The following is a 23984-nucleotide window of genomic DNA, read 5'->3' as shown; positions in this document are numbered from 1 at the left end:
CTCTGTTTGAAGAGCAGATGTTTTTCAAAGTCATGCTGGGCAGTTATCAGTGATTAGACATACGTGATAAATTATGTGGAAGAAAGTTGAGGATATCACTGTTCCCTTAAGTCAGACAGTTTCGAACACACTGAGGAATTCTCATTAATCACCCTAGATTATTAAGAATCAGAGCTGTGCTCAATTCCAAACGTACTGAAAAGATGAACGGATGTACAGCTTTAACAAAGGACTTCTACTTGATTCCATTACTCAATACACAATTTAGCATGTCCTGATGCTACAGAGTAGTTAAAATGTCACTGTTTAAATTATACTAGCATTATGAGAGCTGCCTGCAACTGTTCAATGTTAAAAAAAGATCAGAATGTCCTACCAGGACCATCCCCAAGAATGACACCAGGTGCCTGAGAGTTTCTTGAACTCTTGACAGGCTTGGTGCTGTGACCACTTCTTAGGGGAGATGTTTCAGATGAACCTTTTCCTAATATCCAAACCAAACTACCCCTGACACAACTTCAGGCCATTCCCTGAGTCCTGCCACGGTCACCAGAGAGGAGAGATGTGTCTGCCCCTCCCCTTCCCCTCACAAGGAAGTTCTAACTGCAATGGGGCGTCTCTCCTTTTTCTCTTCTCCAGGCTGAACAGACTAGGTGCCCTCAGCCACTACTCGCGCAACTTCCTCTCAAGGCCCTTCACCACCTTTGGGCACTCTCTTGTAGCTTTTATATCCTGCAGTTGAGGGGAGGCTGCCCCAGCTCAGAGCAGAGCAGTCAATGCTGTGTCCAATGTCCCCAGGACAGCGATGTCCCCCCATGGCTGCCAGGGCACTGCTGGCTCATATTCAACTTTCCATCCACTAGGACCCCCAGGTCCCTTTCCCTGGCACTGCTCCCCAGCCCCTCATGCCCCAGTCTGTGCCTACATCCAGGGCTGCCCCACCCCAGGTGCAGAATCCAGCACTTGCCCTTGTTGAAATTCACGTGGTTGGTGAACGTCAGTCTCTGTGCATGGCCTCTCTGCCTCTGAGGGTGTCAGCAGCTCCTTTCAACTCAGTGTCTTCAGCAAAACTACTCAGCGTAGCTTCGAGTCCCATGTGCAAGTTGTTGATGGAGCTGTTGAAGAGAACTGGCCCTGAAATGGAACCTCACGAGTGACCTGTCACTATCCTGAAGTAACAGGTTTCTGACATAGAATTTGTCTGTGTGTGTGTGTAGTTGAAGTCAGGTGTGTGTGATCAGGTTTTAGACTCAGAATTCTGATTATTCATCCATATGTTCTCAAAACAAAACAGAAGCATGCCATGTACAAAAGTGTTGTTTTTATTTTCCTTATGAAAAGTTGTGGATTTTTCTAATAAGCAGGTTCAGTTTTTCAAACAAATCCAATGATGTTGTCTCCTCAAAAGGAATGCATCCAAAAAATACAATTAACATCTGTTCAAAATCTATGACTGCTGTGTTTTATATGGCAGTAAGCTTCCTGATGTAGATAGGTCCCAATTAATTCTTCCATTTTTTCCTTTTCATTGCTTTCCATTCACCTTCCTGTGTAGCAAGGCTACCAAGAAGCTCTTTCACTTTTCTTTTTCTGGCTGAATCCCTGTAAAACAATGAATCAACATATATTATATTTCAAAAAGATTATATTAGGGAAAGTAAGTATACTTAGAGAATAATTATTAATTCATAAAAAGCCCCACACAATTCTTAAATTTCACCAACACACCATTTAGATAAAAAACAATTTACAACCTCTTAAACCAGAGAAATAAAACCACAAAGTTGAAAACACTTTAAATGATCTCTATTGAAAATGTTTGGTTTTCCTCAAATTGTCCCATTTTATTTAAGTTTAGTATGGTTGATGATTACTATCAGTCTTGGCACACAGTGAAGAAATGAGCACACAGCAGAACAACCCCCAGAGTGGGCTGAAGCACAGGCTACGTTACCTCTCCATGATTTCTGACAGCTGCATTCTGGCCAGGTATTGGTTATCTTTCCGAATCTCACGAATGGCTCCTTTAAGTTCACGTTTATGCCTCTGGATCAACTGCTTTCTTTCTTGCTCCTTCTTGCTGCCTGCCTGCTTTCTTCCAAACTCTAAGCTGAAATAAGAATGTATGTGTGAGCACAGAACACCTTAAACCCACAACATCTTCCCAAGACTAACTCAATATTTTAATTCCTGCATATTATATGAATAAGTTGCAAAATAAGAAGCTGCCCAAAGAACATACTGGAAAAACACTCACCAGACCTTCTAACTACACTTCATTATCATACCAATGACCACACCTCAACTCCCCATATGCAGCCTGCACTTTGAACAGACTAAAAAAGCTTGAAGAATGGAAAACATCTGGAAAAAGAAGGAACCTCCCCCATATATCCTAAATTTTTGCAGACCTTCTCAGAAGATTCATTTTACAGAAGTCTGATCAATTACTTGGGGATAAGTGTGCATGGCAGAGCAAAGGCACCCTCTTCAATTATCATAATAAATAGACACTTTGTGCCCCTGTAAATAACCAATATGGCTAAAAAAATCACCAGCCAATATAAAGCACATTTCCACACTGTTCTATTATCTAAAAAACTAAATCAATGTTTTTCACCATCCATCTTTTACCATCATATATTTCATATTCATATGAACTACTCATTCTTCTGACCTGAGTGCCTGACAGAGCATTCAGTAAAGGAACTGACCAGTTAATAACCATCTAATCATCTTGAAACTTGTTAATTTACAATTCGTTATATGGGCAAGAGTTGACTTTCAGTGCTATTTTTCCTACAAGATAATATTTGCTCTTAAAATTCCTTTGCTTTTTTTTCTTTCCCTCCCTACCACACAAGTAGATGGCCCCCTGTGAATTACACACAAAATCTAAGAGAAAAGCAGTTCTGTTGTGTCCTGCTTTCTAAATCCATGCCAGCTTGCTAAAAATCTTAAAGGTTTAAATGCATCTTTCCTTTGCATCCAGAGTTCTTTACTTACACTTTCACAATTTTAGGGGTATACTGTTTCAATGGCACTGGCTTCTTCTTCTCACATATCAGTGGGGTATAGTGTTTTACTTTGTCCTCCAGCTCTTTCAGAGCACTGTGATACCATTCCTGAAAATGCAGAACAAATTGTAATTGTAAAAGCATATCAAAACCACCATAAATCAAAAACTATTGTAAACTGAATCAACAGTAATGTTCTCCCCTGTATTTTTTTCCTGGGTTAAGTCACAGTTACTCATTAGGACACTACTAACACTGACATGCTGGAATCGAAGTTGGGTAATTCTTAAAAGCTTTTGCAAGTCTATTAAAATGGTACCATGAAGAACAAAAAAGGTCCACCTGCTGGTAGTTTCACTTAACAGAGGAAGAAGCAAGACTAAAGGCAGTTTAACTCAGACTCTTCATTTCATGGTAATTTTAAGAATGGCTTTTTTTTTAATGCAAAAAAACATAGGCCATTTGACTTCATCTATAAAACCTGGCTCTCCAGGGACATATTACAGTGAGGAGAAGATGATTTTGCTACATTCAGAAGAGACAGATGAAAAATTTGACTATCATTGCTAGAAAAAGAGCAACTATCCTATATAACATACTGACGTTCATTTTACCTATACAGTTGAAAGTTTTACCTTCCCAGTTGGGTACATGTATTTATTTTAACAAGGTCTTACAGATTCAATATAGAAGAAGTACAAGAGCAACCATGTTGCTCTTATAAATTATGTCACTCATGGAGTGCTATATTATTACAAGCCAAGTGCTGTTCTATTCATTTAGATAGGCAAGACATCATATACAATGGAAAAATACCTTTTCTAAATATTCTGTTCTTTGTTTTTTCCACAGGAGCAACAAAATGCCTGACCCTTGAAAAAAAATTAATGCTTACACTTGTTGAATTTATTAATAAAACAAACACATTGATTATTTAAATCCTGAGGAATACATACCTGCATTTTTTCAGGATATTCATTAACTGGCACATGTTGTGTAAGGAGTATTCTGACAGGATACATTATTTCATGGAATGATGGTAAAGATTCATAGAGAGCTGCACATTTTTTGATAAGGTCAAAACACAGGGCTAGACATGACAACCTGTTGAAGTACAAAAATTAACAATTTCACGTGCAAAAACTGGAGTGGATTTTCAAATAAAATCATCTGAGTTAATTAAATTTGGACTGTTAGCAGAATCCATTAAGACTGCTTGGCAGAACCAGTTACAACTAGAAATAGCTGTTAATTCAGACTAAAAATTTCACTCTCCTAAACAAATACCAGAAGAATTCCATCAGCAACAAATCTTTATGTCAGTGCACTGAACACAGCAGAACTATCCACTACTCTTCTTTTTACTTTTAAAGAGCACTGTCACTGACATGACACAACAGATGATCTAGTACTTTTTCTGTTCTTCTGTACTTCTTACATACCTGGTGTGATTTATCTCTGTTCTGCTGGTTTCCTTTAATCTAGACACAATACTCAATGGCACATTTCGCTTCTCCCAGCTTTTCAGATCCTCCTTATCACACACCAATAGCAATTCTAAATTTTTCCCCACTGGTGTAAATGGATGCACTACAGTATAACCTAAAAAAAGCAAGAACAACAGTCAAACAGGATAAATTCTACTCATTTTTTCTGAAGAAAAACAGCCAACTCATTTTACATTTTCATTTGTAAAATACTTTAAAATACTTCTATCTGTATAAAATTTTTCTAAAACAATGGAAAACACTCTGGAGCATGGGGCCATAGGTCAGCGTTCTAGTCACACTGCCCAAGTCACAGAATCCAAAGGCAGGGACTGGGAGAACCAAGTACTGTCCACTGTAGGTCAGGCTTGAGACTAAGGAACCTGAATGTGCTCAAGTCCCTGTGACCTGAGGCATATGAGGGTCCTGGGGGAGCTGGCAAGATAAAGCTCCTAAACCACTTTCACATTCAAAAAGTTGTAGCTCCCAGTGACTGGAAAAAGGGAAAAACAATCCTCATTTTTAAAAAGGGAAAGAGAAGAGATACAGGAAACTACAAGTTGATCAGCCTCACCTCCGTGCCCAGCAAGACTGTGGAGCAGATCTTCCTGGAAAGCACAACAAAACATGCAAAACACAGAGGCGCTTGGTGACAATATGGGCTGTCAAGGCAACCTGGCTTAAGGGCAAACTGTGCCTGACAGGTTTGGTGGCCTTCTGTGACAGGATTACATCATTGATAGGTAAGGAAAGAACAACTGATATCATCCACCTGGATTTGTACAAGGCATTTGAGACTCTCCTGTGCAACATCCTGGTCTCTCAACTGGAGAGGCATGAATTTGACAGGTGTATGACTCAGCAGATAAGCAATTATTTGGATGGGCACAGCCACAACTGTGGCCAATGGCTCCATGTCTGGATGGAGATCAGTTACGAGCAGGGTCAGGCAGGGAGTCTGTCCTAGGACCAGTGTTATTGAACATCTTGGCTGGGGACAGACTGTGGGACTGAGTGCACCCTCAGCAAGCCTGCAGGTGATGCCAGGGTGAGTGGTGTGCTTGATACCCGACAGGAAGGGGATGCCATCCAGAGGAACCCTGACAGGCTTCAGAGGTGGGATCACATGAACCTCATGAAGTTCAGCAAGACAAACTGTGAGGTCCTGCTTCTGAGTTGAGGCAATCCTACTCGTGGATACAATGGGATTAAGAGCAGCTCTGCAGAGGACTCAGGGTATTGGTGGATGAAAACCTGAACTGACAGTGTGCCCTTGCAGCCCAGAAAGTCAATGCATCCTGGGCTGCAACAAAAGCAGTGGGGGCAGCAGGTTGAGGGAAGGGATTCTTCTCTACTTCACTGTTGTGAGATCCAGCTTGAAGGAATGTGTTCAGCTCTGAAGTCTCTGCAGAAGGACACAGAAGTGGCTCAAGAGCATCCAGAGGAAGGCCATGAAGGTGACCAGAGGGCTGGAGCACTTCCCATATGAGGGGGCTGGGGTTGTCCAGCCTAGAGAAGGCTCTGAGGAGAGCTTACAGCAACCTTCCAGTATTTAAATGAGGCCTACAGGAAAGATGGGGAGGAACTCTTTATCAGGAGGTGTTGTCATGAGATGAGGGGTAACAGTTTTAAACTGACAGAGGCTAGATTTACACTAGATAAAAAGAAGAAACTCTTCACTTATGAGAGTGGTGAGACGATGGACTACAGGTTACCCAGAGATGCTGTGGGCGGCCCAGCCCTGAAAGTGTTCAAGACCAGGTTGGATGGGTCTTTGAGCAACTTGGTCTAGTGGAAGGTGTCCCTGCCCATGGCAGGGGGGTTTAGAATTGGATGGTCTTTGAGGTCCCTTTCAACTCAAACCATTCTGCAATTCTTTGATTCATTCTGTGGATGGGGAAAGTCAAGACACGTAGGTACATGTTTGCCCTGTGGGAAGCAGGATGTGCGGCTAAACTGCAGGTTTGGTCCAGGATGGAGCACTGGATATGCTTAAGAGGATAGGGCAGGTACAGGACTTTCCTGTGGGATCACAAGCACAAGGCTTTGACCACAAGGTGGTCATGAGGCACAGTGAGCTGGAGCAGGGAGAAGCCACAGCTGCAGCCAACGGAGCCTCTCCTGTGAGCCCACAGCAGGGCCCCTCAGACACACTCCCACTCCAGCTGAGGGGTTTTAAAACAGGAGGAGCACAGAACACAAAATATATACTGGAGCAGGGCACATGGAAAACACTAAAGAATCTCTATGAACAGATCACAAGCTGATCTGTCAAACTACTTATACAGCAACATGAAAGAAGCATCTGAGGAATTTCATGGCTAAGGGACAAAATTTGCATTCTCTGTGCTGGACCTTGGGGGCTTTTTCCCCCTCTTTGTTTTCCTTATGTCTTTCAAGCTTGCCTTGGAATTGATTTTGACACTTTTTTTTTTTTTTTATTTTGACACTGAACTTTAAGTTCAGATTATTTACATGCTCCACAACCTGTACGTGGCTCTTCACAGACAGGCCAGAAGACAGTGTATTTAAATAAAGGTTTTTAAGGTTTGAGGCCCAAAGTTCTAAGAGATTATGACACACAGAGGCTTATGCAAGATCAGGAACTAAGATATGTGAGTTTTATTATCTGCTTTACTTGTGAGAGGATAGCAGATCTCATTAACAATTCAATTAGCTAAAGCTATCAACCATGACAACTCCTTCCCACTCCCTCCACCTACAGCTCTTCTTTTTTAAGGTAATAGCTTTTACTCTAAAATCAGACTGTATTTCAGTTTTTTATGAAGCTGCATTCCATATGTTTTTCTCATGTGAGAAATTTATGGATCAAGATAATAAAATTAAAACATTAAGAGTTTATTTGCTGACTCTACTTAATGTTAAAATTGAACCCTGAGAATTTCTTTGGTGTGACAGTGCATGAATACTCCAGATAGATGCATGTCTGCTTATTTTAAAATATTCTGTGTTGATAGCTTAACCATCACAACTACCAGCAAAACTTCCACCGTGAATATTTAAAAACACAACTGGATACCCTGGGAACTTCAAAACATCAATATTGACTGGAAAGTTCTCAAAGAGAACACTGGGCCTCTAATGTATCTTTTATTGAGCTTTTCCTCACTGCTAACAGCAACCAACACCATGCAAATTTAACTAGTGCAAAATCATTAAGAGAAATACAGAGAAGCATTTTGAACGAGGTAACAATTGATCAATAATTACCACTAAATATTTTTCAAGTTTCTTATCTAATTTTGCAGAATCCTGTGTTTTAACTTTACCAAAACCCCCTGAAGATCAAGTATTCCTAAGAGAGTACACAAAGGAGAGAAAATACTTCTAGTACTACGTAACCCACCCACTTCATAACCTCTTCCCACCTCCTTCTAAGGGTTCAGCTGTTGGCTTTCTGAGAATCCAGGGCTTAGCTCTGATGCAGCCCAGCTGTGTAACCTTGGCTCACACTCCAGAGGAAACTGCTAAGCTGTGAGAGGCAGCTGGGGGAGGGTCTGTAGCATACAGACATGGCAGATAATAAAGGTGAAACGGCAGGAATAGGTTAGCTGAAAAAAGGGATCAGTAGTAGCTCAAAAATTCAAAATGGGAAAAAAAGAAAAAAAAAAAAAAAAAAAAAAAGAAAAAAAAAAAAAAGAAAAGAAAAGAAAAGAAGAAGCCAGCATGGAAAGGCAAAAAAGTCCTGAAGGGAAAGGAAGGGAGCGCCCTACTGAAATACTGGAATACTGACAGAAGCTAAACCTTCCTCACCAGACTGATGACTATTTAGAGAACAGACTCTAAAGGATCTTATCAAGAGTGATGAACATCCTAATGCATAGTGTGTAGTTCATTAAATCCCAGATATCTTGTGAGCTTATCAAATAATTCAATTTTTCATTTGGTAATATCCTGCCTGCTGTGCCCAGACAGAGATATTGACACATGAATTAGTTACTACACTCTGACAGAACTCTTCAAAAGTAAATTGTCACTGAACTGGTCAACAAAAAGAGCCCCAGAACCAGAATATTCTAAAGATAGAAATTAGTAAAAGAAAAAAAATATAAAGAGAGACTGGAAAATAATTAAAAAAAATATTAACATAGGGATCACACTGAAAAGATAATTTTGTTATCCCTGTTGTCTGTGCAAACTGTTAAGTTTACACACTTACATCACTAATCCTGCTTGTGAGGACAGCTGCTCCTCTATTACACTACTACAGATCCATGTCAAATAAGGAAAAATACCAGCTCTGTGATATATACCTCTCATTTAGGTGACACAGCTATTAGCAGAAGAGGAAGGCTATCTGCAGCATGAGTTGCTGCCTCACTGTGAAGTTACAGGGTACTCATCAGGAATCCATTAGGAACTCTGAATTGCAGAAAACAGTCCAGTCACACAGTCTGTTTAGAAGGACAACATTGCAAAAATACTGCACTGTGGCCAACATGAGTTCATTTCCTTTAATAACTTCAGTCCTTTCCTTCCTGCCAACAACACTAGAGGATCTAGCTCATAACAAGATGCCCAAGAATCAAGGTTGTTTTTGGCTGAACTAGAAGATGATTTTGGCCATTTGTTCAAAAACAATGAAATCAGTGTGAAATATTTCTGTTTAAAAAACTTAAAAGATAAACCCCAATACTAAAACAGACTCTAAACTAAATACTCGTTTACTCTAAACAAACTCACCCTGGGCCTGTTTTTTGGGTAGAGAGATGTGAAGTACTCCAAGAAGGAAATTGATGAGTTCTGGTACAAATCTTCTGGAGAGAGATACATATTCCAGGAACAAACAGCATATAAATAACCCTTTAATAACATCTTGCAATGTTGTAATGCGACACTAAAAGAAATAAGAAGAACAAAATATTCCTAATTAAAAGTCTATACATCACAAGTACAGGGTGCCCCCCAAAAGACAAATTATTAACTGCACTGTAAGCATTTGAAGTCTGTAAAATTAGAGCCTTTGATCTTTGATGAGAACTACACTGGCTTTCCCTGGTCCTCAACTGAAGAGTATCTGCAGAACTGAGTAACAGGTTTATGAGAACTCAATTTAGCCACTAGAAGGTGCTAAACCACAAACAATAAATTCTTCAGAAATGAACCAGTGAAATAGAAGGCTCAGAGCAACTTGGCAGCAACAGAACAATTACCTCAAGTCTTTCGAAACATATAAACAGGATATTAGGATAGAAAAATAAGGACATAATTTAACTCAATGCACTGCATTAGGTACATTTTCAAGGAAAGCAAATACTGCCAATTTTTAAGTAAGTAACATCTCTTAAGTATGAAGAAATGCAATACATGGCAAAGGAACCACTAATGAATGACTTTTCAGTCTGTTCTATTAGTCCCATGTAATTTGCCATAGAAGGAATTCTTTTGTGACAGCTTGAAAAATTGAAGAGATTTGGTTTTGTGAGTAGGACTATAGACTGCAAGGGTGTTTTCCTCTTCACGCTTTCCTCCAATTATTATCTGTGGCTATACCAAACACAAAGCTCCCTTTTCAAGTAAATTTCCACCATATTTTAATGCTAACATACATATTTGGAGTCTGAGGAAGAAATCATATATGTGAAGTTATATACTGAGGTACAACATCACAGACATACCTTAGTAAGTAGCTGACTCATGTACATAAAAGCAGGTGTTACAACTGGGTGCCAGAAATCAGAAGTTGGAAACAGCAGAGATACAATTTTCAAATAAATAAGCTGATTGCACATAAAACAGAATAAAGCAAAATATAATTAAGACATTATTCCCAGGATCTTGACTTTATACATATGTAACTTTTGAACAAATAACTGTTGCACAGTAGTCAAAAATACTGCAATATACATAATTTTGAGAAATCTGGTATGATACACAACCTATCTATTGAGACAACTGTTTAAGCTAGACGAGGAACTAAGCAGTGATTAGGTACACTTATACTGAAGGGGACTTCAGAGAGCTACAAGTGACCTGACAAGACCATATGGAAATTAAACATCAGCTGCAAGGTAATTGTGAAAATTATTTAATTGGATATTTACACAGTAAAGCAGATGGAAGTAAAATTTTACCGCTTCCTCTCTGTTCCTCTACTCTCCCTGAAATGTTTTGGTTACTAAATACTCTGAATTGCAGGCAAAGATAACAGTAGGCATATGAAAAGCCTTATACTAAGACAGCTATCTATGGAATATTAATTCAAACAGGTGCTTTGAGAATACAAAGTGATGTAATTCCACCCTAAAAGATAATGATGGCCTGCAACCTGGAAAAGTCCAGCAAAGGGAATGAAAGCTAGAAGTGTGACTGGTGTTATAAGGGTGACGGTGACAAATTAAAAATTGAAGTTGAAAGCTCTCTACAAAACATTTCCCACAAAACCCAAAATGTCCCGAATAAAGACTCTTCAAAAGAACTCAATATATCTTCCAAGCTGTAAGAACCAAGCCTTCAGTCTATTTTCTTTCAATAGTCTAATTATTCTATTAGGCAGCAGCAATTCATCAAGCTGACAGAAAAAATGTAGCTCCCTCTGAGATAGATTTATGGCTTGTCTTTGAAACTTTACTACAGTTTTAAAATACTCTTTTTCCATATGCTCCCTTCTTGAATTCTCCAACAGCCATTTACCTAGATGCTGTAAAAGGAATCTGTTTACATTTAACATGGTAAGTGAAAATGGGATATTACCAATACAAGGAAAGAAATTCTTTCCAAGTCACTAATTCTGCCATTATCACATATAAAGTACTAAGAAATGCTGTATTTTTATAGCCATAATAATGTTTTCTTGGTGAGTTTCTGTTTGGTTGGTTGGGTATATATTTTTTTTTTTTTTAACCTAAGAGATTATTGCAGAGATATTGCACTTCTGTGGAGCACTTTTATCAAACATTTGTACTTAACAGAATTAAAGAAGTCACAACATAACTCATAATATCTTCTTCCTAAAACTACCTATTTAAGTTTTCATCCGGAAAACAAACAGTGTGCTGCTACGAAGACTAGAGGGACAATTTTAAGATCTTTTCCCCTTATTAATTCCACAGTCACACTTCTGCTTTGAAGAATGTCTGGGTGTATTGTTTGTTTCTTAGGGGTGGGGGTTTTTCGTTGTTGTGGGGGTTTTTGTTACAACTTATCTCCAGAAAGGCAATTTAAAACATTGAAAAGCCTATAGTCATAGATGCTAATAATTCACTACATAATGTCATCTTGCACTTATTACCATTCTGTACTAATGCAAAGAGATAATCCCAGCAATGTGCATTTGTTACCGTGTCTAAACGTGGATATGTTGCACGGCCTTTGACTTCAATTACTTCTTCCAGATCATGTGCAGCGTCTCGAAGGATAAACTTGATACTGTCACTGGCTGCCTCAGGAAACATCTGGCAAAGATTGTACAATGGCCTATTAACAAGAGATTCAAGTCATAATCAAGTTACACCACTGATGTTAATAAAGAATTGATTTTTAAGCACCCACAGGAAGATTTGCTCCATCTACATCGTAACAATAACAAATCGCCTGCAATAAATGCTTCTTTTTTAGAATATAGATTGATACTGTCATTTAGTTTAGTTTACTTAATGTATTTTTCATTAGGCCTTGTGAGAATCTTTGAGTTGTAGGTTTCTAAATCTTAGGTAAAAAATTATTTTAAACTTTAAAACACACTCCTAAATCATTGGTTAAGGTCATGACGTATCCTTCTGAGTCTCCTAACTTGAGATATTGCTGCAGTGAAGTATGCTGGCTTACACTACACAGCCCACTATTCTAAACACTCTTAGGCAATATTAAACAACATGTAAGGCAGCAATGTGGTTAGCAAAATTATTACTGCAAACAAGAAAAAAAAAACCCAAACACAAAGTTAGATCAGCTCCTGGCCTAGGATTAGTGCCTACAGGCATATGCAGTCTGGAGGCTGCATCTCTTTGGTGTCCCAGTGTTTTCACTGAAGTTTGTCTGCATTGATATTAATATATCCCAGCTCTAAAAGACAACCAAAATATATCTACCCTTTGGTACAAACCATGTGTGACAGTATCAGTCGGTCAGAGCTCTTCCTGATGAATGCAACAGAGCAATAAATGCTAATGCTGCACGTAACCAATTTTTAAAAACTTACTGACTTCAGCATGAAATAAAAAACATATGCTGAAAACTACATAAAAATAACGTTTTGAAAGAAATGTGTCTATCCTGCAAAGTCAAGATAGGAACCACAGACCAATTTTGTTTGGAAGGGACCTTTGGAGAACATCTGATGCAGCCCCCTGCTCAAAACATGGCTAGCTTCAAAACCTATCAGGTTGCTCACAGCTTTGTTGAGTTCTGTCCATCTTCACAGGTTCTTCTTCTCTGTGTTTTAATGTTCAGTACCTTTACTGAGAAAGTATTTTCTTTAAATCTAATTGCAATTTCCCTTGTTGCAGCCCTTGCCCATTGACTGTTGTCCTCTGCTTTATACCTCTGAGACAAACTTGGCTGTCTCCTCACAGCCTAACTGGCTGTCAGGTATTTGAAGACAACAATGCCAAACTGAAAACTTCCTGCAACATTTTTAGTTGGAATTTCCATATCAGCTTACTACAACGCTTTAAATTCCATTTTCATCTAGCTCCCTGAGTGAATTCACAGAACTAAAACGCCGAGAAAAAACAGAGACTGCAACAGAAACTGCACAGTGTCACTGCAAAGCTTAAAATCCTTTATCTCCTGTCTAAGTAACCTCCTACACAGAAGTTTCATGCATATATGGTATTACTTATCCATTACCCACAAAAAGCATCAAAAAATACAAATTACCCACAAAAGCATATCAAAAAATACATTCTGAAGTTTTGAAAATCTCTTGGTATAATTAATAGATCAAGTAACACATGAAACAAAGTTAAAACATAAAGGCTGAGAGTTACCAGCTACCAAGTTCTACAAGATATCTGAAACAAGCAACAAGCTAAATTATTTACTCTAAGGTAGCTTTTCTCTTTAAACCCCGAAGGAGAAAAATCCATAGGATTTAATACTTACAGGACCAGTTTGTCAATTGTTCTGAGCTCTGGTAAATCCAGAGTTGCTAACTCTCCAATATATTCCAAAAGGAAGCCAAACAATTTCTGCAAGAAGCATAATAGGTTAAAATTACTAAGTTTTTCTTCATTGTACATATTCTTAAACAGCGACACATTCTTAGAAAATGAAGATCATCATGTTAATTCTACTGTTACTCACAACAAAGAAGCATGTATATTTTATACTGAATACTTACTAAAACTTACTCTGGAATTAAAAGTTATTTTAACTATAAAACAAAACATACTTCCAACTTCGCTTTGTTTCCCACTGCAAGGCTTGGATGATTGCATTTCTGAATCCTCTCCAGTATAATAAGCTGTTCTTCTACTGTTCTTCCAGCCAATAAAGACTTAAATGTTTCATAGGACTCAGGAACTAGAAAATACAATCAAAAATTGACCACACAAAAATCTCAAACTTTACCTCTTTAATTCAAGTGAATGTGCAACAAATTTCCAACCTGAAAATGCTATTGTTCATAAAAAAGAAACCATAGATGTTTTAAATAATTACTTTTAAAACACTAATAATCTATTAGCATATATATAGCAGCATTTCTATGAACGTAGGTCAGAAAGTAACATGTTTTTCAACACTTAAAACTCAAGTCATCCTCTATTTACCATGTATGCTGAGCAGCCCAACTATGTTGACACAAAGCAGAAATAAACCTAACACACATTCAACCATAAATTTTACCATAATACAGTTAACTTTACGTTTAATTCACACCTAATTAGCTTTGGTGTGAAGAACATTAAGAAAAGTAACAATATGGTCACAAATAGAAAATTATTTAAAAGAAAAACCCAAAACCCAACAACCCTGGCATATTTTTAGTTTTTCACAGAAGTCAACATGCTAGAAGACATCCTAACTAGCTGTGGTTTTTTTTAGTTATTTTAATATGATTGCTTTCTGGTTAAGGCAAATCCTGAAAGCAATTCAAAAAGCTTTGTACAGTAAGTCATCTTCTTTTGATGGAAAAACACAAGCACTTAAGGAAGTTGTTTGAGAGGTTGTTTAATGTTGCAAAAGATACTTTTGTTAGAGAAATCTATGCTAGGACAATAGTTAGATGAATTATGTACTTAACATGAATGAATGTTTTGTGTACTACTTGAAATATGTCTCCTCCTTCCTGCTAGGCATGGACCCAAGACCAGCCAAACTTTGAGTGTCTCTACAATAATGCAATGTTACATCACAGGGATTAAAATTCAGAATCCTGTCTCTCCATGCATCTTCTGACAAAAATGTCAGTCCAAACACCAGAGAAACTGCAAGTATACATCATAAAATACTGTTCTGGCTTCTCTTAGGTAAAACAGTAGCACTTTGGACTGGATAAGCTGGTTGCCTTCAGAAAGCAGCACAGGTATTTTTATTTTACTCTCCTGTTTTTATCTTCCAATTCTGATGCTGCTCAAATGCACAGAAACTGTTCTGGGATGAAACAGATCTGGTTCCTACTTCTCCAAGCACGATTAGGTTTGCTTACTAAGAACAGCAGTTACTGGCTGCTCTTCAATAGTAGAAGACAATTATGAGGCAAAACTTCATGAATGAATGCAACACCTACAGGGCAGAGAACCTGACTGGCTGTTACAAACCCCCAGACAACAAGGGATCTCTGGAACAGTCCTTTGCTTACCTGCAAATGTATAGGGAAGCTCTGATTTGGCAGCTTCTCTCTTTGGATCTGATTTCTCCACATTCTGTGATTCACTTTCACTTGCCTTGTGTTTCTTCTCTTCTTTATTCCCTGCAGCTTCTTCTTCACTCTCAAGATCAGATTCGAGATCAGAGTGGCTATCTGCAGCATCACCCTCCTCATTTTCACTTGCAGATTCTTCCTGACTTTCTTCTTCATCCTCATTATCTCCTTCCTCTCCTTCATCCTCTTCTTCTTCCTCTCCTTCATCCTCTTCTTTCTCCTCCTCATTTTCAATATTAATTTTTCCATCCTGTCCATAGAGAAAACAAGCCAGTTAAAACACTGATAAAGTGGCAGCACCTCACCACAATCACCAAGCAAAGCGATCTTAAATAAGCATGAAGAGAATTTGAGCCTTGCTACCCTGACTAGGCAGGGAATGCCAGCAGTACCAGCCAAGAAGAGATATTAGGGAGAGAACATACATATAGATATAAAAAGTAGGGTATTTTCAAGGGGCTCTAAGAAACTGGAAGAAGAGGTAGTTTATGAGGAATAAAAAAAATCACACAGAAGGAAAACCAGTAGATGATACGAAAAACATCATTCTTCAGAAAAATTCTTCTTATAAAAATACATTTCTTCTATGTGTTAAAATAGCTTATCAGATACATATTTGGTCCTATCCTGAATTTATTCATCAGCAGTTTAAATTCACATTTACAATTGGTATTCTCCCCTTCAAGGAGAATAGCGGTTCCCTTGTTACTTGTGTATGAGAGGACAGAATCAGCACACACATGTGTACCACAGTCACGGCGACTGGTAATTTCAGCTTTAAGGTTATGTTGCTCTGCCACCTTAACCACAGATATGTCAGAGATCTACTTATCTTTAAACTGAAATTTGGTGGAAGCTGTATCAATACAGTGAAAATTAAAAAAACAAAACAAAACAAAAAACAACAACAACCAAAAATGAGAAATGCTAAAGAGCATCCTCTTCAACCCAGTAGGCCAGTGGCAGAGAAGGCTACTCTAACACCAAAATAGAGTCAGGAGACCTGACACTTGTAAGACCACATAGAACACAGCATCCAGTTTGGGGCTTTAAATACAATAAAAGTATTGATAAACTGCAGCAAGTTCAGCAGAAAGCCACCAAGACTACTGGGTGCTGGGGCACCTGCACTGTGGGGAGAGGCAGGCCTGGACTTACTCAGCTTGGATATTAAAAAAACCTCTTCAGAATAAGGGCAGGCAGTGTACATCTCTCTAAGTAGCCTCCATTCTTGGATATTTTCCAACAGACTGGATCTGAGTAAACTGGTGATTTCATAGTTGACCCTGCTCTGAGCAGGAGGTTGGATTAAATGTCTGCACAGAGTCCACTTGCCAACTGTTTTTCCTAATCTTCTTTCCAGACCTCTGAAAATTCAGAAATTTTAAACCTTACCTTGTAAGATAATAAATGTCTGTCATCTTTATCCAGGATAAAGCCATCAGCTAGATCATCAGCTGACATGTGGCTGGGTCTCTTCTTATTTGCCTCTTCATCTATTCCACGCATTCGACGTAATCGATCTGCCTGTGTTTCACGAGAAATACCACACACAGATGTGAGACATTGACATCAACCAGGGAGCTACACCAAAAGAGAAGATCTCTCAAATACTACAGCTAAGAAAACACAAGGAAAAAAAACAGTTAATTTGGATTACTCAAAAAGTTGGTGAAAAGAAAAAACTCAGCAACCTGAGAAATTATGGGCAAAAGCTGACAATGCCTTTTTTTTTGTAGGGAGTACATAAGAGCACACAGTCAACTGGATTAGCTTATTTAAAAGGCTTTGAAACTGGGTTAACCAGAAGCATTGTGTTCTCTTATTTTAAAAGTTATCTCTTTTGCTTATGGGACATCATTACTAGAAAATAAAAGCTTCTGAAGTGTTTCATGATTCTGCAGTGTCTATCTGTCTGGAGTGTGTGTAACACGCTTGTAGTGAACACAACCATAGCCAAAGATTTTTGGGATACAGACTGAGCATCAAACTCTAAGATGGTAAGCGCAGAAAAGAAAAAAGTCTCAGTTCTGCTATTAGATACTGAGCTGCTCTGATGTAGTCTCAAGGTACTGAATTCCCCACAGTCTTAAATATGTTCTTAGTATACCAAAACAAAAAGAAAGAAGAGAGTGAAACATTTACCACATTATTCCATCTTCCCATAAGACTCAGTGTGCCATGTAACAGAAATAGCAAGCAACATTTCCCAAGACATTCTTATCCCTCTGCAAAGCAAAGCTATGCAGATGAAAGGCTCTTCCAATAGCAGAAGGAAACAATAAATTACTTGCCCAGTGTATTAATTCAACTGCTGTGCAACATGATACTCCACTAACTTAGAAGCACCCCTGAACTCTGAATAATTTTAAACATTTAAAGGCAAATCAAAGTAACATTACATTTATACTGAAGGAAGATTGACTTATTTCATAAACCTCCACAGTCACATACTAGGCCTATGGGGTTTTTTTTTGTTTTTATATCAGATTACAAACACAAACAGAAGATTTCCTGAATTCACCCTCTGACAAATTGCAGTTTAGTACAGCCACTTACAATCTGAGGTCAAGCAATGAATTTAAACAGTCACTCCCAAAAGACAGGCCCCAAACAACTCAGCCATAAATGGTATACCTCCAGCTTCTGGAGTCGGGCCTGCTCCTCTTTGGCCAATTCCTCTTCTGTCTTCAGCCTTTCTGAAGGTTTTGCTTTCATCTCAAATCCAAGTTCTCGAACAATCATATCGTATTCATCAGGCTAAAGAAATATTTATACAATTGTTTATTATCTTAAATTTCATTATTCTGCTTTGCAGCCATCCCTCTGCCAGACTAACAGCTAAGAAATCAGACTGTTAAGATAAAAGGAAAAGACTGTATTTCAATACACCAAAATATGAACTTTCAGTCCAGTATTTTCTGTTGTACTTTGAGATCAGTTTTAATGCAAGACCGAACTAATTAACTGATATTATAAAATCTGGATTATACTGCAAAACAATAAATGGAAATGCACAACGTTCTGTAAGATAATACACATTTCTAGAAGAAAAATAAAAAAGCTCAATACAATCCCTATTTTTAGATTTAAATGTTTATTTCCCTTAGTATAGAATATAAATGATAGAAAAAGCATGAAACCATAAAATATCTACTCAAAAGCAAACTATTTTCATTCCCTTTTTGAAAGGGACAGAGCCAGTTTCTACAAGGAAATGTCTGTTGTCAAGTACAAGTTGTTTTATCAAAGGAACACTCCAAAGGCACTCAATGTAAGTCAGTGTTCCCAACAATTTTCATTCTTCAAGAAAATTTACTTGTCCTACAAATAAGCTGTGGTCAAGAGTGTTGCTCAGTCTGCAACCTCCCTCTCACTGGATAACTAAAGAAAAGCAATAACTATTCAAAATCAGAGAAATCATACAAAACTCTATATTCCTCCAACTAATAAGACTGTCCTAAAACTGTAGCACTCCTTCAATGTGAATGGCAGCAAACATTTTTGTTTTGAAGTGATGAACTTGACTGAACTTACACTTCAGCCACTACAAGTCAAAACTACAAGTTACTAGAACCAAGAAAATTAGTCTAGCCAAAACTTCACCTTGGGTTTCTCTACTTCTTTGTCCTTTCTCTCTGACTTTGGGGTTTTGTGGGCAATAAGGGTTTGGATTTCCTTCCAGTCTTTGTCAAGTTTTTCTGTCAGTTCTAAGGCACTTTCTCTCCGAGTTTGCCTCTCTTGCTAGAAAAATAAAACAAAAACAAATGCAGCAGTTATGTTCAGATGGACGTGACATAGCATTTACAACTTAAAACCAAAATGCTGTCTTTAACAAATTGATCATTTCAAATATAAAACATTTTGGAGCTGCAAACATTCTTTGTGGAAGAAGCAGTATAGAGCTGTGCTGAATGGTACAATGGTTAGATTCAGAAAACAGGTGTGACCACAAGGGGAGATCTGGAGATACAAAAGAATGGCAGATATACAAGTTATATCTAAAATGCCTACAAAGTCAGACTTTATTCAAGGACTCTCAGACAGCTTTCTCCTGTTTTCTATGCCATTATTATTCAATTCTACAAATACAGAAATGGTGACAGCTTCCTAATCATGCTCACTTATACTTCAGGGCCAAACACTCACCTTCTCTTGTTTAGACTTGGCTATCATCTCTTCAATGAGTTCTTTCCTAGACTTAGGTTTTTCCTCTTCTTCATCTTGCTGCTCACTTGACACTTTTTTACGAAGGAGGCCCCCACCGCCTCCAAAGTGAGCAGCAGTTAATTCAGCTAGGGAAAAAAAAAGGTAGAATGTAAATCTTACAAATCCCCACATGACTGCAAGAGTGCTGCTGCTGGGACAGTATCTCCCTATTCTTTAAAAATGTGAGAAATTTTCACTATTGCAACATGCATTAGTCCCATCATGCATTAGTCTCATCCCTATGGGAATTACCATACCAAATGAGATTATACAAGACACATAATTTACACTGACAAATACTTGGTATGAAGTAGGATCCTGTTTTTTCCCAGTATTTATTCAACATGTAGGTCCAAAGATGCAAGAAAGCAACCAGAAAACTCACATTTCAGATTCTGGCCTAAAGGCTCAAAATCCAGGTACCTGTTAATGCTAAAAAGCTCACAGAGTAAAGAAGCTTGCCAGTAGTATGTCCCACTTAACCCCTGCTAAAATCCAGAGAGCTGGTCTGTGTGTGGCTAAGAAGTAATCAAATCTGCTTTAAACATTCTAACCAAGAACATGATACTCTCTCTCACTGAGAGACAGCACTGAACAAATGATGTACACGTTCACCAGTAATAAAATTACCAATGAAACACCAGCTGGCACTTCTTACCTGACAGTGTTCCTCTTTCTTCTGTGTCACTGTCACTATCAACAATATCATTTAGTTTTTCAATTTCTGCCAAAGATTGGCCATAGTGAGTCAATTCCTCATCTTCATTAAGATTATAGATATTCTTCTTTCCGTAATTTTGCTAAGAACAGTGAAACAAACCAATGAAATACCAAAAACTCTTTAGTTCCCAGGCAACAAAATAACACAGCCTTTAGTTTTAGTGCTAGTTGAGGAGATTCTTATTCCAGTGTTTTGCTGGAACTTAACACTGTAATAAGAGCACTGCCAGATCAATATTTTCATTCAAATACATTTCAAGTGAGAGAATGTCATGTCTCTTATACAAATGTACAAATGGACTAACCCAGGAAACCTAGGGAAGCTGAAGTTTTATTTATGTATCAGTAACATCAATTTTTAATTACTGCATTTCAGGCCTAATGAAACAGACTTCAACCTATAAAAATTAGACTGCTTAATTCTGGGGACTGAGTATGATGAGGCAGAAAGGATAGTACTGCACATTCAACCCCCGGTACAGAATGGCAGCAAGTTACAGAGTTCTGCTCAGCTACTGAATATACTTGATATATACAGCCTTTTCCTAATTTAACTCCTAAAACAAAGCAGTCAAATAAAACCAACTGATCAACGAATCTGCTTATAACTAGCTTTCTTGCATGTCAGTGCTCAAAGAAATCTCTGCTTCAAACAGTTGTCTTGCAAAACCAAGGAGATTTAATTTAAAAAATTCTATTTCCACAAAAAATTCCTTTTTTGTAAGTTCCATGCCAATAAAATTAAAAACAAAGCATTACCCTGCAAAACCCTCTATTAAGGGGGCACTCCCAACCGAAAACTTCAGGTGTGCCTTGTGGTTTTGTGTTTGGCTTTGTTGGTTTTGTTTGGTTTTTTTTTTTTTTTTAATGTTTACCTGTCTTTCTAGAGCGAATCGTCTGATCATCTTCTCCTCAGGAGTTATTTTGGTGTTATATTCACCAAAACGTTTATCTTTGAACACATTTGTCTTTTCTCTTTCTTTATATTCCTTCAGTAATGTTTGATTGCGCTGGAAAGAAAAAGATAAAAGGAGATAAAACTAAAAGAACAGAGAGTAACTACTTCCAAAGTCAACGCAAAAAGACTCCACGGTAGCCTGTCAACATAACCATATTGTCAGCATATCATAAATAATAATCTACCAGAACGCAATGAAAGAGAAGGAAAAACTAACATGATATAAAGATGGGAAGCTCATACAATACATTCAGATGTATAATAAGCACCCATATGTAGATAAAATGTTACACTGTACCTCACCTTGATTTCATCATATACAAAACCTGTGCATTTACACTGAACAATTCTGATATATCTCAAGCTTAGTAAAATAAGAATAACATATTAAAGAAATAAAAAAAATGCCAGCAAAAGCCAGCTGAACTTTTTTTGATCATTTCATCTGAGACAAAAGCCTCGAGTGGATCTGCACATCTAGCCCTGTCACTGCTGAGCATGGGGAGGTCAAGCATCAGTCAGTAAAAGGAAACTTATCACACCTATACAAGGTACTTGCTATGTGCTCTACTTTTGGGACAGGGAAGGAGGAAGGTTTACTTTCCAATGCCAGTGATCTAATTCATGACAAATATCTGATTTTTCTTATTACAAAATAAAACCCCAAATCCAAAAATGTGATGTACAACATTAACGAAGTTTTCTAAAATCTTGATAAATAGTAACAAAATCTGAAAGCTAATTTATAATTTCATGCTGAAGATATTACATAGTTTCTAAAGAAAGAAAATGTTGGCTGTGTTTAGGCTGAAGAAATATCCATTTTTATTTAAAGCACATTACCTGATTCTTACAAAAACACACTGTGCCATTCACATTACCAAAACCCCACAAGGTGCTGCACTAAAGGAAAAGGCTGGGCTCCAGACCTCTGCAGCCTCACTGAGCATTCACAAATTTCAGATGCTGCTGTAAATGACGCTAAAATTCAGGTTTCATCTAATATTGTGACAGTTCTACCTTCTATTTACTTCTTACAGTGACATAGCTGAGACACTGTATTTGAACATTAGTACCTCTTAATATGCTGGGTACCAAAAAGCATTTCTGCGGTTTATTTTGTACTCAATTATTTGATTACTTCTCCTATTGATAAAAAAGAAAATACCTAATGCATCACCTTTCACAATACATGTAAAATGATAAACTATCTCTTTGCTTTTGCTGCACTTGCCCTTCCAGTAAGTGCTTTAAATTCTGTTCGACAACAGCATGTACGTAACATGTCACAGAATCTCAGGAACATAGTTTCCAATTACACTTTTTTTCAGCTTTAACTTAATCCACAGAGGTTTTAACTTCTTTGCTGGTTTGTCTGAAGTGGTAAACCACTAAAAAGTCCAGTGTTTCACCCAAGAATAAGGCAGGCTGCTGGAATCTCAGATGCATAGTATGACACACTCTCCTTTATGCATCACGGATTTTGGTCAGGTAGCTACTGCCGGCAATAGAGAAAGAAAAAGAGGCATTTCGAAAATGGTACAAGGGTTGAAGATAAAAAATTTACCTTTCTTAAGTTGTATGGTCATTCTTAGGACAGCAGGGGGAAATTGCATCCCAACACAACTTCTACAAAACGACTACATAACCAGTGCATAGAAACACCACCTGCATTTGTTTTCCGGATCAACTGTAGTTTCTTTGTAGCCACACATTTCTCACCGTATCCCGACCTTAGTGCCCTTTCAATCTTTCGCTATTACACCAACGTTACAACATTATCAAGAAGCTTAACATCCTGTGATCACCAGAACCAACTAATGTTCTGAACACTGACTCTGGCCCAGTAATTACACGCCGACAACACGTGCCATTGTATTCTGGACCTGGGTAACTTGACAAGAGAGCCATTCCCACACAAACAATAAGGAAAACGTGTACTACTGAAGCCTGTGGGTTGCACTGGCCGGAGCCATTCCCCGAGCTCCCCAGCACCCTCTGAGCACTCAGAGGTGACCGGCCACTCCTCCTGTGGTCGCTTATTTCACCTGAGAGGGCTCCAGCCTTATCACATCCCCCACATCCACAGATACCGTCCTTCCTTCCTGCTTTGAATATCGTCTTACCTTCTTGATGGCCTTGGACCGTGAGACACCAGGCAGCCCCACATCATTTTTGGTCTTCCTCCCCAGGATGTCAAACTTCTGCCTGTTGACTTTCACCTCAAAGGGGTTGCTCTTGACCACGGCCATCGCCGACTTCACGGGGCCCCTCGCTGCGGAGGGCGCTGACACCTTTCTCTTCCGCTTCGCCGCCTTCCCCATCTCTGCTCCGGCTGCCCGTGGGGAAGCAGCGGCTCAGCCCTCAGCGTGAGGGGCCAAGACTGGAGGTGCGAACGGGGCGAGTAAAATGGCGCCCAAGAGGGGCTTAAAACACCCCGAATTCGCCCTTGGCCTGACCCCTGCCCTCGGCCACAGCTCCGTGAGAGCCGGAGGGGCGTGGAGCGGAGGAGAGAGCGCAGGGGAGGAGGGAGAAGAAAGAGAAGAGAACAGCGCAGCCCCAACGCGCCCCTCAACCCGCCGTGCCCAGCACCACCACATGCGCACCGGCAGCTAGCCACTTCTCGCGAGAGCTCTGCCAAACACCGCGATATTTACCGCGCTGCTCCCCGCCCGCTTTGGGACGAGACCGGGGAAGGCCCGACGCACTACATATCCCAGCAGGCCTGCGAGACACCCCGCGCGTGTCCTCAGGGCATCCCGCGC

At 38.8% G+C, this 23984-nt stretch overlaps 1 protein-coding gene across 1 annotated transcript; it reads right to left on the bottom strand.

Moving 5' to 3' along the window:
* Positions 1 to 1304: 1304 nt before the first annotated feature.
* NOP14 (NOP14 nucleolar protein) lies at positions 1305 to 23824 on the bottom strand. The gene is made up of 18 exons (XM_066185265.1): positions 23346 to 23824; positions 21137 to 21271; positions 20200 to 20341; positions 19482 to 19627; positions 18939 to 19076; positions 17970 to 18092; positions 16728 to 16859; positions 15270 to 15582; positions 13860 to 13990; positions 13571 to 13656; positions 11806 to 11941; positions 10144 to 10245; positions 9209 to 9362; positions 4460 to 4619; positions 3974 to 4121; positions 3007 to 3125; positions 1955 to 2110; positions 1305 to 1602 (listed from the first exon to the last, which is right to left on the bottom strand). The coding sequence occupies exons 1-18, from the start codon at positions 23541 to 23543 to the stop codon at positions 1503 to 1505; spliced, it is 2619 nt and encodes an 872-aa protein (XP_066041362.1). The 5' UTR covers positions 23544 to 23824; the 3' UTR covers positions 1305 to 1502.
* Between the last annotated feature and the right edge of the window lie 160 nt (positions 23825 to 23984).

The sequence above is a fragment of the Chamaea fasciata genome, unplaced genomic scaffold, assembly GCF_029207755.1.
Source record: "Chamaea fasciata isolate MVZ Bird 193981 ecotype frontalis unplaced genomic scaffold, bChaFas1.0.hap1 SCAF_6, whole genome shotgun sequence".
Lineage (NCBI taxonomy): Eukaryota > Metazoa > Chordata > Aves > Passeriformes > Sylviidae > Chamaea > Chamaea fasciata.
This window is presented reverse-complemented; position numbering and strand designations above follow the sequence as displayed.